Raw genomic sequence first — 17,052 nt, 5'->3', positions numbered from 1 at the left:
TACGGGTAGTCATCAAATAAAATTCCCCTGAAACTTTGCCAAATCACAGAATCTTTTTAGGTTGGAAATGACCTTTGAGATCATCAAGTCCAAGTGCTAGCCTAGGGCTACCAAGTCCACCACCAAAAAATGTCCCTGAAGTGCCACATCTATGTGGCTTTTAAATACCTCCAGGGGTGGTGACTGGGCAGCCTGTTCCAATGTTTGACAACCCTTCCAGTGAAGTTTTTCCCAACATCCAATATCCAAACCTCCCCTGGCACACCTTGAGGCCAATTCTCTTATTCCAGAGCTTGTTACCAGGGAGAAGAGACCAACCCACACCTTGCTACAACCTCCTGTCAGTCAGTTGTAGAGAGCAATAAGGTCTCTCCTGAGACTCCATTTCTCCAGGCTGAACAAGCCCAGCTCCCTCAGCTGCTCCTCACAAAACTTGTGTTCCAGATCCTTTCACCAGCTTCACTGTCCTTCTCTGGACATGCTCCAGCACCTCAATGACTTTCTTGTAGTGAAGGGCCCACAACAGAACACAGGATTGGGGGTGCAGCCTCACTCGTGCTGAGACAGGGGGCCAATCACCTAGCCACACTACTACTGATACAGGCCAGGGTGCTGCATGAATCTGATACACCTCAGCACACCACTGGCTTATACTGGCATCGCAGTCCACCAACACTGCCAGGGCCTTTTCATTACAGCATCCATCATCTTCTCCCATGGAAGAAAACTGTGCCAGTCATACCTCTTCCATTTTTGTCCTCAACCCGTTGCTGTAAGGATAAGATAACAACACAAACCAGTTGTGACAAATGCTCCACTTCCCAGAAGTTCGTCCCACTTTGATGTGGGATCTGGTTTTGAACAAAAATAGGTTGAAAGGTCCTGCTGCCCTCTAGACCTCCAGTTTGCCCACGTGTGTTTTAAATGTGTTTACCTTGGTCCACCTGAACAATTACACAAAACAAAATACGGTTGAAATAGTCCAAGCAGTATGTGACAGCTGAATTAAGCACAATGGTCTATTCCAAAGTGGTATAAACCTCTTCCTGACCTGAAGGAGAAAACAAATCAGAGTGATCCCAAGAAACAGCTTATCTGCACAATGGGAGACACTTGTACATCTCACTTGCATTGTTCATGATCTCTGTACTCATCCATGTCCACATCCGAGTCAAAGAGGGAATGTCCAGTGTAATCTGTGTCAGGGGTTTGGGAAATACTGTTCCCTTCCTCATCAAATGTTTCTGTCCTTGAATAAAAACTGAAGTCCTGCAAAGGGGAGTAAGTCTTGCTTGCTTCGCTGCTTTCCTCAGATTCATACAGAGTGTTGTCATCATCATGGTGCCATTCTGGCCAAAATTTCCTCCTTATTCTTTCACAATACATAGCAAGGTTAATCAGTTCACCTGCAACACAACACAACAGACTTCAGTAAATACATCCAGCCAATAATGCTCTAACTTACCTGATGATGCAAAAACACATTAGCTGTGTTTGGAAACAAACTGTGTAGGGACTTTCCAAAGAAGTTTCAAAATTCTAAGATGCCATCAATCCTCTTAGCAGCTGTTTTTAACTTTAATGTAACCACATACAACAAGAAGGGTTACACAGGAATAAACACAAATTCATGTTCACGCAAATAGCAACGTAAGTATCCCAAATTAAACCTCTACAAAAAGAAATCAAGACAAGACAGAATTTGATCTTATAGAGCACAGTATGTTTATTAAATACAGTGAATGTGGGGCTTTCACCACCAGATGGCAGCGTTGACTGCAACATAAATTCACATTTAATATGGCCACTGGCTCACTCCTACAGCTCCCAGCCTTAGTATCTTATGCCTTGTTTATAAATACATTTATGCTTCCAGAACAAACCATAAAAAAACTCAAAGAAGAAAGTGATGTGTATGTAAAACCTGTACTCATGACAGCATAAGTAGGTTGACAGGTACAGAGAATCAATCACACTGCTTGGGTATTTCAATCCATTATCTTCTATTTATTTTCATTAGAGATGAACTAATTCAACAAGCATAGTAATCCTTCTAGACAGCCATGAGCCCTTCAGAATTTTAGCTGTGATGCCCCAGACATCAAAGGGAAGAACTGCATAGCCAATATTTATATCCTCATCACAAGTGCTCATTATCTGAGGAAAAGAGTAAGCCTGTGCCTCTTCACCACAGGTTTAGTAGAGCTGTCTTGCACAGAGTGGATTTACAGGTCAGATTCATTCCTTTTGCACTATTTTACATTCTTTTCCTCCTTAGCTCTTCCCATTTCTCATGCTGTGTGGATTTACTATGAAAATGGATGCAAAGATACTTTAACATCTATATCACCCCACAAAAAAGAACCAAATAAAAAAACAATTCTCTGTGGGGATGAGGAGTATGTCGGCTTCCAATTCATGCAAAAGCAAAGTGACACCAAAGCCAAGCTGTATTTCTTCCTTGCCTGGCACCTTCAGGAACAGCAAAGGCTGTAATTTCAGTGAGACAATAGTACTTGGAGTTCTACTATCAAGGAAAGTACTCAGCTCAGCTGAATTTGCCTAATGGCTGCTCTTCTTTTTTCTCATACATTACCCAGCATTCACTCCTTAGAAGCTTTAAGGCTTTGCCACGTTAAACAGGGAAAAGATCAAGTACAGAAATAAAAACAATTACTGTGTAGAACATGAAAAAGAAAACAAAGAATTTTAAGAGAAAACAACCTTACAGGGTACAAATGCTACATCAAAGGCAAGAACAGTCTGCTGAAGTACTGCAGTCTTCAAAATGTCCTTCCAAGGCACTCCAAGTTTAAACGTGGAAAATGCCACCAAGAGCTCAGAGATCACTTAAGCTTTCTTACCTTTGATTAGTCTCTCTGGTCGAGTCCCTGGTAATGTCCACATTGCCTGTGCCAGATGTCCAAAGACAGTGGCATCAACAGTGGAAACAGTTGATCCCATAATGTACTTCTTGTCACCTGTAAATACAACAGCAAATATTTCTTGACTGGCTGTCACTGTTCCCCAAATAAAAAAAAAAAAAAAAATCACAGTTCTGCCTTTTGCATATTTATGTTACTGAAATCATTCCAATGAAAAGGTTCACTTGTTCAAAAACAGGGATTCTAAAGCTGTTTCTAGAGTTCAGTAAGTGAAATCAGCTGCCCCTGTGTTCAAGACTTCTATAACCAGGCCAGTTACAGAGTCACCACTGGCCAAGGAACCTCCTCTGCTCCTCACAGCTGGCAGCACTCACACACTGTACTCGTTCTGCTGCATTTAAAATCTGCTCTGCAGCTGCAAGATGCCTGAAAACACCAATTTTGTCTTTGGTGCAAACCCAAAGCTGCTCAACCACAATGCAAAATCATGAACTTGCTTAAAGAAGCTGGTCACCCTTTACCTCTCATCCATGCAGATCCAGGTTCAATTTATTCAGCCTATCAGCTGGAAAAAGAAAAGTCACACCCAAATCTATTCTTTCTCCCTATTTGTTCAGGATGAAATGGATGCACCAGTCAGACCTGCAGCAACTGCTCAGAAATAACCTGCATCTCCAGGAAGAGGACAAAGCCATAGGCAGGATTGGACAGGTGCTCTCACACACCACCATGGCAGTGCCCTCATCCCCACTGACCCCTGACAGGTACAAATCAGAGGCATGTCAAGCACTAAGTGAAACAGCAGCCCTTTGGGACTGGCCTGGCACAGTGGAGGGACATGTCTGCTCCTCACAGCAGTTCTGCTTACTTCTCTGGGCACCCCAATATCATGATGGTCCTAAATGGCCACTACAGCACAAGCAGAATGGTAACTAAGACAGGGAAAAAAATACATGCTTCAAAGCCACTGTTTGCAACAAAACATCCATTGTAGACTTGTTTTCCCATCACAGGCAGAAGATCTGGAACAAAGACCAGGCACAGAGCACACAGTGAAACATGAAGTATTGCAGAGGTCAGGTTAGCTGGTTGCACTGCTCCTGCCTTGGCCCAAAGTGCTATTAACTCTGTGAAATGTGGTACCTAATTGAATTCTCAAAATCCAGTTATCCCATCTCCCCAGGACATTCTTCCGAGCTGCCTGTAATTCAGCAGGTTATTCAATATTAGGTTTATTGAGCAACTCCAGAGGAACTGTCCAGTGTAAAATGCATCAAATTCCAGTGTATAGTACAAGGAATGCTGCCAATCCCCTGCACTAGAGCACAGCAAAACAGTGCTCAGGAATATCCAGTAACAATAACCTTCTCCGGCCTGTCAGATATCATTTGAACAAGCAGTTAACTCTCTCCAGCTCTTCCACAGTTCCATCAATTTATTGTTTGAAAATTCTGTACACGGTAAATGTTGTGTCTTTTCTGTATTTATCTGACACCAAACACTCATCAATCTCAAACACAGCTCAAAAACTGGTCCCTAAACCACAGTTATATGCCAGCACCAGAAATTTAGCACCATACAACTGGGTCTTGAGACTCAATCCATAGTGATGTGCTGGGAAGGAATTTCCACTGCCATTTCCATCTTGCTACAACTAAATCAGGCTCTGAGTGAGGGCTAAACCATCCCACCCCTCTGGTTCCCCAGGCACAACACCCCACACCTTCAGGTGCATGGAAACAAAGAGCAAGAGGAGAAAATAAAACTGTGGGATCCTATAACTCCAAATCTGGTTTTAAGTCATGCTGCTCCACAAAATATGGCATCTGTGCACATTTTCTTCCACCATTCCCAATCTGTTCTCAAACTTCCAGTGCAACTTTAGTCCAGAAGACTTTCTGATAGACTAGGTATCTCTGTGTCTGTTTTTAGGCAAAATTACACAGGGTCTGTCACATCCAGGCTGCCATAGTACTGATCATCTCAAACACCTCTCTGCATCCCCTGGCTAATCCAACAGAAATTAAATCACCTGGTCACACTGGACTTGCATCAACTTTGTACTGCCTAGCAATTTGGAAGTACACAACTCCACTGTTTACAAATGCATGCACCAGAGGATTCAAAAGCAGCTACTTCAACAGTGGGTCAAGAAACCCCAGCAAGAAGCAGGTCTGTGGGAGACAGGCCTGCACGTTTCCACAGAGGCAGGTACAGCACTTGCAGGCTGCTACAGGGCACTTAACTAACTTTAGAGGCTCAGATCCAGGTTAGTCCGACCTCTGAATTTCCAGCTCTGAGCACCCCTGCCCTCCCCCAAAGCATCAAATGTTTTTCAAAATCCACTTCAGGAAGCTGCTGGCCTGCAACTCCCTGCTCAAAATCCTCATCTACCAAAGAGCCTGAGAGACAGAGAGCTGATTTATGGTCACTCACTTACCTCTTCTAAACAATTACAAAAATGTGTATTTTTATATATTGATAATTCATGTGCTCATTCCCCACACTTTCTTACACTATTAACAGACAGTAAGAAACTGCTGCAATACAAGGAAATTACATTTGTGGTTTAAAGACTGCAGGACAGAGAGAAAGGTGATACCAATGGGACAGGCTGATCCATCAGAGTGGGATTAGTTCCAATTTCCATGTTTATAAGATCTGGAGGAGTCTGTCAGGGAAATGGGTATAAGAGAGACAGAAAAATCATTCTCAGAAATAAAAATGAAGAAAATAAAAAAGCACCAAAGATGGGATTGGGAATGTCAAAATTAATGTCATAAGAACTGACAGATGCAAAGTTATCATTCTCTGGAAGCAGCTCTTGGAATTAAAAGTTATTCTTGTTCCCACGTGAATGGTCCTTGTTAAAAAAAAGGGAGCATTAATCTGATATTCCTGATGGCTGACAGCTACAGTTTGGTATGTGCAGCTATTCTGCACCATAGGCATCATTTTTAAGCTCTTAAGATAACAGCCAAAATCTCAACTACTTTCTGTTCTGGGAAAACACTTGGTATATATATATGGAGGAAAATCTCACAAAGATTGTGCAGGCAGTAGGCTGACTGACTGCCTTCTCCTTCCTCCTTTGAAACAGGGGAGCCTCTTGTCAGGCTGGAAGTCTTCATCCCATCTCCTGTCCCCATTCCAGGATGTCACCTCAAGGCCACAGTTACTAGACCCTACCATAAACAGATGGCTGGAGAAAACATGAGCATAGTGATGTTAATGAAAATTAAGGCAATTACAGAAAAGTAGACAAACTCACCAATAATCAAAAGGGAAAATAAAATGATTCATGTAACTGCACACTGACTAATCTGACATCCATTTCAGAGGGGAAGATGAAAAAAATGTACAATATTCAGCTGGTATATTAACATAACAGGAATACAGCGAACGCCCATCAAGGCTTTTTGATGCACACAGGCACCTTCTCAACAACAATAAGAAGAAAAACTCTGCTGGTAACATATGTATAATACAATTAAAAATTTGATATAGTGAAGAAGTGCTTGAGGATTTCCAGTACATTTTCCACAGAAGCCAGAGACTGATGATAGCATTTACCTTCACAGGGAGATGATCCAAGCCATCCAGGAAGGGAGAAAGAAGTAGGAAGAGCATTTTTCTGCAGGCTAGAATCAAACTCTCATTTGTAACAAGTCCAGTTTTGAAGAGATTTAGAGAGTGACTAACATCTGTCAGCAAAACATGGTGGTACCTCCACCTGCTGAAATGTCGTAATTAAAACTGGATGGCTTTTAGAAAGCCATCCCCAAGCCAGCAAAAAGGCACAGGCCTCAAGACAGCATGCAAGCAGTCTGATCCACAGAGATCTGTCTAGATGATTACATGATCCCTTTGAACTTGAAATCTTACCAATCTGAGTATAAGTATACACTCCAGAGAAATAAGCAAATCAAGATACTTTTACAGGTACTCAGGCACACGTTTTGGTTTTCTCTTGAAGGTTCTGTTCACTCTTGGTAGACAGGGATGACTTTAGCACAGACATATCCACTGCCACTCCTTTCAGCCTGACAGAGTTGTCTAGCCAGAACCAGGGGGCTTTGCTGAGCTACTAAGTCACAGATTGAACTTGCTCCAGCTCCTGTCCCAACCCCACTCCTTATGAGGAACATGGAGCCATGCAGAGCCAATCTCAAAACTACAGTATCAGTAGTCCCACAGAGGAGAGCACCTGGAGCTGGCCACAGCTCTGCAGTAGGTAAGAGGACCAGATCTCTTCTAAAATAAATTGCTCCCTCCCTTCTTCCCTCTCAAAGAAAAGGAACTTCTTAATCTCCAAACAACAGATCTTCTCTGAAGAGGCACTAGAATAAATAATTGCTTCTGTTAACAAACAAAAGGCAGCATAAGAAAGTGCTGTCAAAAGAGGAGCTGTCAACAAATCTTCCCCTTGCCCACTGTGTCCATGCACTTCATGGGCTTTTTTCCACCTTGTTCCCAATCCAGCAACTCAACAGGTTTGTTTCAGAAAACAAAGTTACAGAAAACTCTACATCTGGGTCCACTGCAAACACCTTCCTTTCCAAAACAGCTTGGAAGTCCAGAGGCATGTTTTTTTCTACCCTTTCTCAGCAAGCTTCAGCTTCTGCCTTCTGCTGGGCTCTCCCCAGCTTGTTTCCGTCATCCACTCCACACTTGTCTCTGTATAGCATGTCTCTTTAGAGCATGTCCCCCTGGAGCACAGGGTAGGGAGGCATCCTCCTGTCCTCCACTCAGCCACCTCTTTAAAGCAATTGTCACAGGGAAAAACACACAGGTACCATCTCTCTTGGTTTCTTGCACAAGGGAGACATAAGCTCAAAGAAAGTGACAACCTGCACTACAGCAATTCCTCAAAAGGCAAGTCACACAGATGCACAGTATGCTTAGCTCTCAGTGGAGCAGAAAGCAAGAAGCACAGTGCAAAACAGTTCCAGTGCATATTTCAACCTGAGCCACACAACAGAAATGAGGTTTGTGTAATTCTAGCTAAGTGAAGTCAACTTTAATTGTATGGGATCCACCCAAGATAACCAAGAATCTTAAACACACCTATTTGACAGCACAGAGCCATCTCTACTGGGAGCTTTGAATAAAGCTGCTGACACCAACCAAAGACAATGAAGTTCAGCTCAACAAAATAACATCTGCAAAGGGTTTTCAAATGGCAGCCTCACAGCAATCTGTCAAACAGCCACAAATAAAAAACGGGAAAGGAAATACAACTAGGAAACAAAAAATGAAAAACACACAAGCCCCAGCGCACAAAGAAGGTATAAATAAGAGGTTTCATTTGCAGAACTAAACACTGCATTTTCCTAATTTCATCTTGCTAAATGCTCTTCCAAAACAGCAGGCCACTGCTGTTTGATGCTGTACATACACATACTCCATGCTCAAAGAAGGAAGCCTCTTATGCCTCTAGACACACAATTTGGCAGCAAACAGTGGGAAATGAAAACAGTGTCTCTGCCAGAGCAAGGAAGGCACTAAATGACAGCCTCTATTTTCTGCCAAAATGAGATTATTTGTGTGTGATCAAGCTGTCAGGAAGCACTGGAGGTCAGTTCCACCCCGTGGAGAGAGGGGCTGCGAACAGAGCACCGTAACTCGCTGTACCTTACCCAGGAGGCCTGCCAGAGTCCGCATGTCCTTCTCCATCAGCGTGTACATCTCCTCCTCCGAGAAACGCCCGATGCCATGGCCGTACATCTCCCGCTTCACAATTCCTTTGGTCAGATGGCAGAAGATCCACTTCAGCAAGTCGCTGAAGGGGCCAAAAAGCGAAACCATCTTTTGCGTCTCATGAAGATTTTCCACCCACTGGCAATAAGCTAAAGTCCTGGAAGGATGCAGAAACAAGTTATAGCAGTGTAATCCCTGGAGAGCCCAACACCACCCAGCAGAGGCTGGCGCAGAGGTCAGGCAGGTGAGCACTCACTGCCCTGATGGAGAGGTAGCTTCCACAAACAGCAGACTGAGGCAACTCGGAGTGCCAGCAGAGCAAACCCACTTTACAGTACTTAGGCAGACTGCCCAGTGCTTATTCTCTCATTAAATCACGACTCACTTCAGGAGAAAACAAGATTCATGTTGAAATACAAAGTAAAAGCTGCAGAATTCTGCTAAACTCTTGTAACAAAATGCATTTATTAGCTAAAGACGACTCACTGCACAGACCTGGGCAAAACAACAAAACAGCCCCCCAAAAAATCAGTCTTTCCACCAACCTTTCTCCCTTCTATACTGCTGACACTTAGGCAAGCAGTAACTTTGCTCCAACATAAATACTGAAGCACTAATTTTTCAGATGGTTTCTATTCAGAAACTAAGAATAACATGATCTTTTAAAAATAAAATATAAAAAATTAAGAAGTGGTGGTTATTGAGTTGGTTTTCTCCTATACAGTTTCCTCTCTTTAAAATGCTTATTTTATGAGAGAGACATTTCTAAAGGACTCTGTTGCATTCCATGCTTTATTGAATGGCAAATAATATCTTTTTAAAAGTCTTTTTATATAATTTGTCTCATCAGCTTATATTATTGTTACCTACATGGGATTTTGTTATTTATTAACATTACAGGCAAACACATCTTTATGTTTTGCTCCAGAAACCTATGAAAAAAGAAACATTAACTTTTTTAATATCCAGCATCTTCAGAAATTACAAATAAACCAAGAAGACCATATAGATGAACTTTTGTCACTAAGTTCAAGGGTTGCTGGAAAAACAGCTAAAGGCATCTCAAAGTAGACAAGATAAACACAGAAAGTCTGCAGAAACACTGGGAATTGATACACATATTCCAATCCAAGCCATTCCAAGGCTTCATTGTTTTCGTTTGGAATATGACTTCAGTTTTATCACTGTACATATTTCCAACTCCACAGAATTTCCTTAGTGCTGATATGATTCACCTAATTCAAGAAAGGAAAGTTTAAAAAAAAAAAAAAACAGTATCTCCTGGAGAACTCCTGTGACTTCTTTTGATAATGTACATTTTATCAAGCTCACATTGTCCACTGCAGTTCAATGCATTCTGCTCTAACTGGTTTCACTGAAGTCAGTAACAGTGAGGTGTGAACAGGCTTTGCTGCAAATGTATAAACAAGGAAGAACAAAAATGTTCCTGCTCTGCTACTGATGGCTTTGACCCTCAACAGCTTATTCCACAACCTCCAGCAGTGTATAACGAAAGCATCCTGCTGACATTTCACATGCTTCCACACCACTTTTAGAATGGGGTGTTCTGCACAGTCCTGGTTTTTCAAACTTGATGAACTCAAGTCATTGAGCAGGTTCCAGCAATGCAAAGTTTTAATCAGAGACAGATTTAGCAGAGGCACCAGCAGTACAGGAGGAATGTGAAGCCAACAAATGCAGCAGTAAAGAGCTACTGAAACTCCTAAAGCATTGACTTTGTCTGGAAGATGTGGTGTGAGACTGTTCCAGGAACAGCAGTAAAGCAGGATTTAAAACAAATGGAAAGAAGGCTGGCCTGAAAGCATAAGGGCACTCCATAGAGCAGAATGTTGCACTAGTCATGTTTGACTGGCCTGGCAAAGGACAAGGTCTCTTCAGCAGGCACAGCTCTGAATAGGAAAAACTCTTGATGTGAACACTAGGAAACAATTACAATACTATGACTTGGGCTGGAAGGGACTTTAAAAATCATCTACTTCCAACTAGATGTCCACTGCAGGGACGCCTACTCCGTGGGGAGTGATATTACCCATTAGATCAGGCTGCTCAGGGTCCCATCCAGCCTGGCCTTGAGCACTTCCAGGGATAGGGCATCCACAATTTTCTGGGAAACCTGTGCCTCACCACCCTTTGAGTAAAGAACTTCTTTCTAACACCTAATTTACATCTCTCCTCTTTTGGTTTAAAACTGTTCTCCCTTGTCCTATCACTATCTACCCATGTTAAAAGTCACTCTCCCTCTTTCTTATAAGCCCTGTTTAATACTGGAAGGCCACAACGAGGTCTCCCTGGAGCCTTCTGCTCCAGATGCTGAACAACCTCAGCTCTCCCGGCCTGTCTTCACAGGAGAGGTGCTCCAGTTCTCTGATCATCTTTTGTGGCTTCCTCTGGACCTGCTCTAACAGGTGCAGATCTTTCTTATGCTGGGCACTACAGAGCTGGAAACAGGTGGGGTCTCACAAACACAGAGCAGAAGGGGAGAATCACCTCCCTTGACTTCTCTTGATGCAGCCCAGGATGACATCTCGCACTGTTGGCTCATGTCCCATTTTTTCATCCACCAGAGCCCCCACAGTGTTCTTCTCCACAGTGCTGCTCCGAATGAGTTCTTCTCCTAATCTCTAAGTTATTATTTATTATTTGAATAAGGTAAGAAGCACTTGCTATCTGAAAGCACTGCTCTGTCTTGCTGCAAAGACCCTCCTTCCCCAGGATGGACCTGACCTGCTTCATCTGGCAACTCTGCACTACAATTTAGTTACTTTGGACAACAGGCCTGGCCTGGAGAAGGGCAATACGAAAAAGAAGTCAAAACAAAACAGAAAAAGGACATAGGAATTCCACAGCAGTGTTTTTTAAGTCACCCCAGTTGTACGAGATTAAACCTGGCCCTATGGACTTGCCATCATTATTGCTCACTCCAACCACACCAGTGAGCTGGCAATGCACCAAGAGTGATCAACCATGTCCAGAATTGTTTTAATTTCATAAAACAGAATGAACAAGGTTTCCCATAAAGCTAATTGGCCCATACTTCAATGCAAAAATACATTTCCCCAGAGCTCACTTGCTTGTCCTGGGAGAGAAGGTCTTTGGGTCTGGAAGAGGCAGAAATCAGACCAGGTGTTTAATGACTAGGACAGAGCACTACACAGGATTTAGGTAATTCTGCTTAGGCTAAACTGTCAAGCACAAATTTTAAGACATCTGCTCGTCCCTTTGAATGAGCAGAATTGTTACATGTCCCATATCTCAAATTTACATGGGCAATGAAGGCATAAATAGACAATCACAGAATTTACTTCCGAACTGTTACAGTTCTGAGTAGATAAAACAAGGAAAAAAGTAGGCTCTGATTCAGGGAGAGTTAAAAACACTTTTAAAACTGGCTTTACAAGCACTTTGTTAAAAGAATTCTATTCAAAGGATCATTTTTTTTTTTCTGCCAAAAAATATGCTTCTCAGCATTTAATTCCACTCATCACTCCTATATTCAGATTACATTAGTGGAGTATTATCAATTATTACAAAAGGTTAGGAAATGCCAGAAATTGGGTAGTCTACATACTCCTCTTCAGTACAGCATAACTATACATTTTACACTGGAGTAAGTATTTATGGGATGATGTAATTATTTTAAATATTAGCTTGACCGGAGCATTTAGGGAAACATTACCATTCTCATTTGTGCCAGCACATCTGTACAAATCTTAGAGTATAAATAAAACAACAATGCATTAAAGAGCAATGCTGTGGGGGTGAAGTAAATCCGAAGTCTAAATGTAACAGCAGCTTTGGCCTCAATACATAAATCAGGCAAGGAGATGAAGAAAGTGGCTCAACAGCAGCTTCCCTGATTATCTCAAAACTGTCTGAACTTCAAGGCAAGGGGAAAGCATTCACAAGGATGTGAACAAGGGGTTATTTTTCCTATCTGAACCTGTGCAGACCGGAATTTCTTCATATACAAAGGATTATAACAAATTAATTCCACAATCAGTTGTAGAAACCCCACCTTCTGTGCAACTTCTCAGAGCAACTGGCTTTTAAACCACCAGCAGCATTCAAGCCTCATCACTGTTAGCAGTAGGAGAGACACTACTCTTAAAATTGGCTTGATGTATTTACACATATTTACATTATAAAAATATTTTATGTTTTAACACTTGGCAAGTCTGAATACTGACCAAAGTCAGATTCATCTGTATTCTCATATTATGCTCTTCCTGTACTTCAAGCATTCATCACATATGATGCTTGCTTCTTGAAAGACAAAGCAAGAAACAAGTCAAATATTATTTGCAAGTGTATATATTCATACACACATATTTATAAATCACACACATATACACCTATTTATAAATCACCACAGCTGTGTTTGACAATACAGCTCAACCAATCTAATGGATTAGTCCTCTTAAGTCGAATATTCAAGGCTTTATGTTCTCACTAAGCACATTAGTGTCACCAACCTAAGATCTGTCTCCTGAGATTGAAGTGACAGAAAGCATCTCACAGCAACTGCTAGCCCTACAGGCACCCAGGAGATGCCTGGCCCAAATCCCAGCAGTATTGTTGAGCCCGGCATGCCAGCTCCAGAAGGAAGTGAGAATCAGACCTCTCTTAATCAGAGGTCTGATTCCACAAATGTGCTGCAGTTACACCAAAAACCCAACACATTCCCCAAAGGTGGCTGTGGGTGCCCCACTGGTTTCTGGGGGTCCACGGCTCACTGCAGGCAGTGAAGTTAACTCAGAGCAAGCCTACAGCAAACGACAGAGGTCTGCACTGGATCCAGGTCCTGGGGTAAGAGTCACAAAATTATTTCATTTCCATCTCTTCACTGCTGGCTCGCCTCAACACCCATTCAGCTTAGAGGACTTTTTTTCTTTTGCCAACTAAACATAGCAAAAGCTTAATGGCTTACTGCCTTCTCCAGGGACTGCAGCTCCAGCACCAGCTCCAAATCAGTCTTGTTTATCTCAGAGATATGGTGTAACCCCAGCATGGAAACAGGCATGCTCACTTGCTGTCTTCCTGCCTGAGCCCTGCCAGGTGCCACAGCCCAGGGCAGAGAGAAGGTGTCCAGAGGCTGAGGTTCTCAACAGCCCCGCACTGCTCCCAGCTCCAGCCACAGCAGTGACTGCTGAAGATGAGCCACTGCCTAGGCAAAACTAAATATTTCTAGAGGAAATGCTGAGCATCCACCAGGATTAGCTCCACCCAGAGACAGTACACCACAGGATGTACTTTTCTTCTTTGTCCAATAAATTACTACAGTATTACTTATTTATGATGAAGCTACTTTGCATGCTGCTGGCAATGAAACAGTAGGAATCACTGTATCACTGCTTTGGAGGCTTGGTTTTATATACCTTATTCTGCAGAAAGGAAATCACTGTTTCAAATTCCTCACCATGGGATATGAGGAGACCAAGAAAAAACCCTAAGCTTCAAGTGGGAAGGTTCAGGGACAGATGTGAAGGGATCCCACAACCACAGATGCAATGCTGTCAAGGAGAAATATGGTCCTACACAGTGAAAGCCTGATTTTGGTGTAAGTACGGGATGCTCAAAGTTGTTCTCCAGGAATTACAGCAGTACAACTGCAACACCTCATGGCTCAGGCTTTGCCTACAAGGAATCTGCAAGGTATAACCTCACCAACATATCAAGCCTCTGGTACAGCCACAGGGACATTTTTGCACTGCAGCAAAAATACATGCCTTGGAGGAACTCAGCTCTGTGTGACTACACAGGAAAAGCAACAGGGATACACAGCCAGGTATGCACATCTCTGTTCTTGATGTAATTTTGTCCACCTGTTAAAACAGGTGCCCCTCTCCGGACTAGTGGCTGAATTTGCAATACCTGTATTCCACATTTGCCTATGTCATGTCCAGCAGTGCCCAGCCAGCTCCAGGGGAGCCTAGATGGATGGACAACAGCTTCACAGAGGAAAGCACTTTGTAACTGGGACACAACAGCAGTATGAGCCTGCCATCAGTAATGATACATTTAACACAGTTAAATCTATGAACCACAAAACAACTGACACTAAGGCAAGGAGATGAAGCAGTAAAGGACTAAAAGGCTTCATCCTCACTTTGGCAGCTGTAATAACTGAGGGTGGAAAAATGAACCAAAAAAAAAGTTAACTTACAGGCTGCCTGTATCATGTTTGGGAGGCTATGACACTGCAGATGGGTACAATTGGTGAAGGCCATACTTCTTGGAAGGCAAAGATTTAATTTCTAAGCCAAATCACTTCAATATTCTAATTACTGAGTGCTAAAATTGTTCTCTCAGGAGACACTAAAGATTATTTGAAGAACTATATGTATACATATTGCTGCTGATCTTCAATCAAAAGGTGAAAGAAAAAGCAGGTAAATACATTCAATTTAAAAATTACACACTGTTTTGAAGAAAAAAATGTGCAACATAAATGCAAAACTTAGTGTAGCAAGGACTTAAATGCATACTAGAAAGTAAACTACTGGGAGAAAGCCTTGTGCTTGCTAAGGCAGCAAATGCAGCCTCCAAGGTGCATGCCCACCTGATGCCTCTACGCCCAAACTGGAAATGGTACTTAAGGACAGAAATGTAAAGCACAGAGGAAATCACAGGTATTATTTTCAAAGGTGTCAGTAAAATGCATAAAGTCACAGAAAGGTTCTAATTCTATTTTCATATACATACTTCAGCTTCTCAGGATACTGTGACTAATACTGGACATTATCAATGGGCAGTATTGTCAACAATCCATATCAACAAGAGAAACCTGTGTTACAGGAAAGGCAGTGATCCATACTGCAATCATTCACACATAATTAAAATCAGTAAAAGTAAGAAAACAATATTCTGGATTAACCACAAACACTGGATTCATTCCTCTACGCCCCACAAACCACAAACACATTCAGCCACCTTGATCTTTTGGTCTTTATTAACAAGGCTGCTCCTATAGAGAAGTTTGAACAGAGGAGCATCCCACTGCTGCTTCCTTCTACAAAGCTGCAGTCAAAGGGTCTCACTTCACCTTGCCTACACAGCCCAGCTTTTCAAGGGAATTATCCCAGGCTCATACCACCACAGGAGCAGCAGTTTCCTAGGATGCAGAGAGTTGTGAAGTTAATAACTGGGTACCCAAGGTTTCTGCAAGAGAAAAGAAGCATTTGTGTCGAAGCCCAAGCTCAGGGACACATCTGACAGCACAGGAACACAGCCAGCTTTGCCATGCAAACTTACCAGTACAGGTGCTCCTCCACCATTTTGGTCACAGCTCTGGAAACAGCTCTTTCATGTGGACCAAGGTGTTTATTTAAATTCACTCCAAGCTTCTCTTCCAGAAAGTCAATAATGAACTCAGTGCCAGATACTTTCTTGTGATTGTATTCAATCCAAGGCATTTTCCCTTGAGGGGAAAGTTTTCCATCAAAATAGTTCTAATGAAAAAAAAAAAAAAATCAAGTAAACAAACAAACATACCTTCAGGTTCTGTTTTAATGAGAATAAACATATTTTAAATCATTTTCTGAGTTTTTAAAGAAACAAATCCACAAATCTTTTTTTTAAAAATAATATTCTAGAGTTGCAATGGCTATTCAATCAGAGCAGCAGTTTTACCTTCCATGACAATTCAGATAAAATTATTTCCAGGCCCTGCAAGGTGTTCCATGCTTTTATGCTGAATGTCATGTGATATAATATTATTTAAATTATATTATTTATTATTTTAATACCTGGGTTATTTAAGGGTTGCAGATGTTCAGATCTCCCAGAAGACTGTGCCTGTTATTCTAAAGTTTTAAATCACAGGACTCACAACCAAATTCAGTTCCTGTACACATATGCACCTTGCATGTTAAAAGTAACTTTAAAAAATAAATTCACTACCCAACTCAGATGGCTGCATTATCTCCAAGGACAAAACACACACAATCAGAAATGTATATGAAAGGCCTATCATTCCCTCCTGAGCAGAAGGGAAATCTGCTTTCTGCAACTTCAAAACTTAGAAATCTCAGACATTTACACACATACTTATTACAACTGGCTGTCCCAAGAGCCCAGCACAGCAGAGCACAGCACTACTGCACTGCTGAATACTGCTATGCCTGCTCAGCACAGCATTCACACAGAAACAGCAATGTGTTTTTCCCATGACAAGGTGGAACACAGAGATTAAAGAGTGCTGGCTGCCAAAACTGGATCAGACATTTGTCTTCAATTCTCTTACTCCTGAAGGCAGAGACACAAAGTGCAACCTTTTTCCATTCTTGTGATTCCCATCCTTGCATCCTGTTCTTTAGTGAATGAAAGCTCCTAGCACAGAAAGATGAACAGTAAAGGCTCTGCACTCAATCTCTGGCAGTCACCCCAAGAATTTCAGGATCTAGCTCCTAATTGCTGGAGGTTTAGGGTTTGCAGTTCTGGATTGATC

General features: G+C 42.1%; 1 protein-coding gene across 1 annotated transcript in view; it reads right to left on the bottom strand.

The window, feature by feature from the left end:
- Positions 1–688: 688 nt before the first annotated feature.
- FAXC (failed axon connections homolog, metaxin like GST domain containing) overlaps positions 689–17,052 on the bottom strand; it is a 21,411-nt gene continuing 5,047 nt past the window's right edge. The window contains exons 3-6 of the mRNA XM_053972934.1: positions 15,858–16,054; positions 8,525–8,742; positions 2,865–2,981; positions 689–1,406 (exon numbers count right to left, since the gene is read on the bottom strand). Coding sequence (XP_053828909.1) covers positions 1,123–1,406; positions 2,865–2,981; positions 8,525–8,742; positions 15,858–16,054 — 816 coding nt within the window. The 3' untranslated portion in view covers positions 689–1,122. The remainder of the gene's footprint in view (positions 1,407–2,864; positions 2,982–8,524; positions 8,743–15,857; positions 16,055–17,052) is intronic.

This window comes from Vidua macroura, chromosome 3, assembly GCF_024509145.1.
Source record: "Vidua macroura isolate BioBank_ID:100142 chromosome 3, ASM2450914v1, whole genome shotgun sequence".
Lineage (NCBI taxonomy): Eukaryota > Metazoa > Chordata > Aves > Passeriformes > Viduidae > Vidua > Vidua macroura.
Note: the sequence above shows the minus strand (reverse complement) of the source record. Positions and strands in the feature narration are given on the sequence as shown.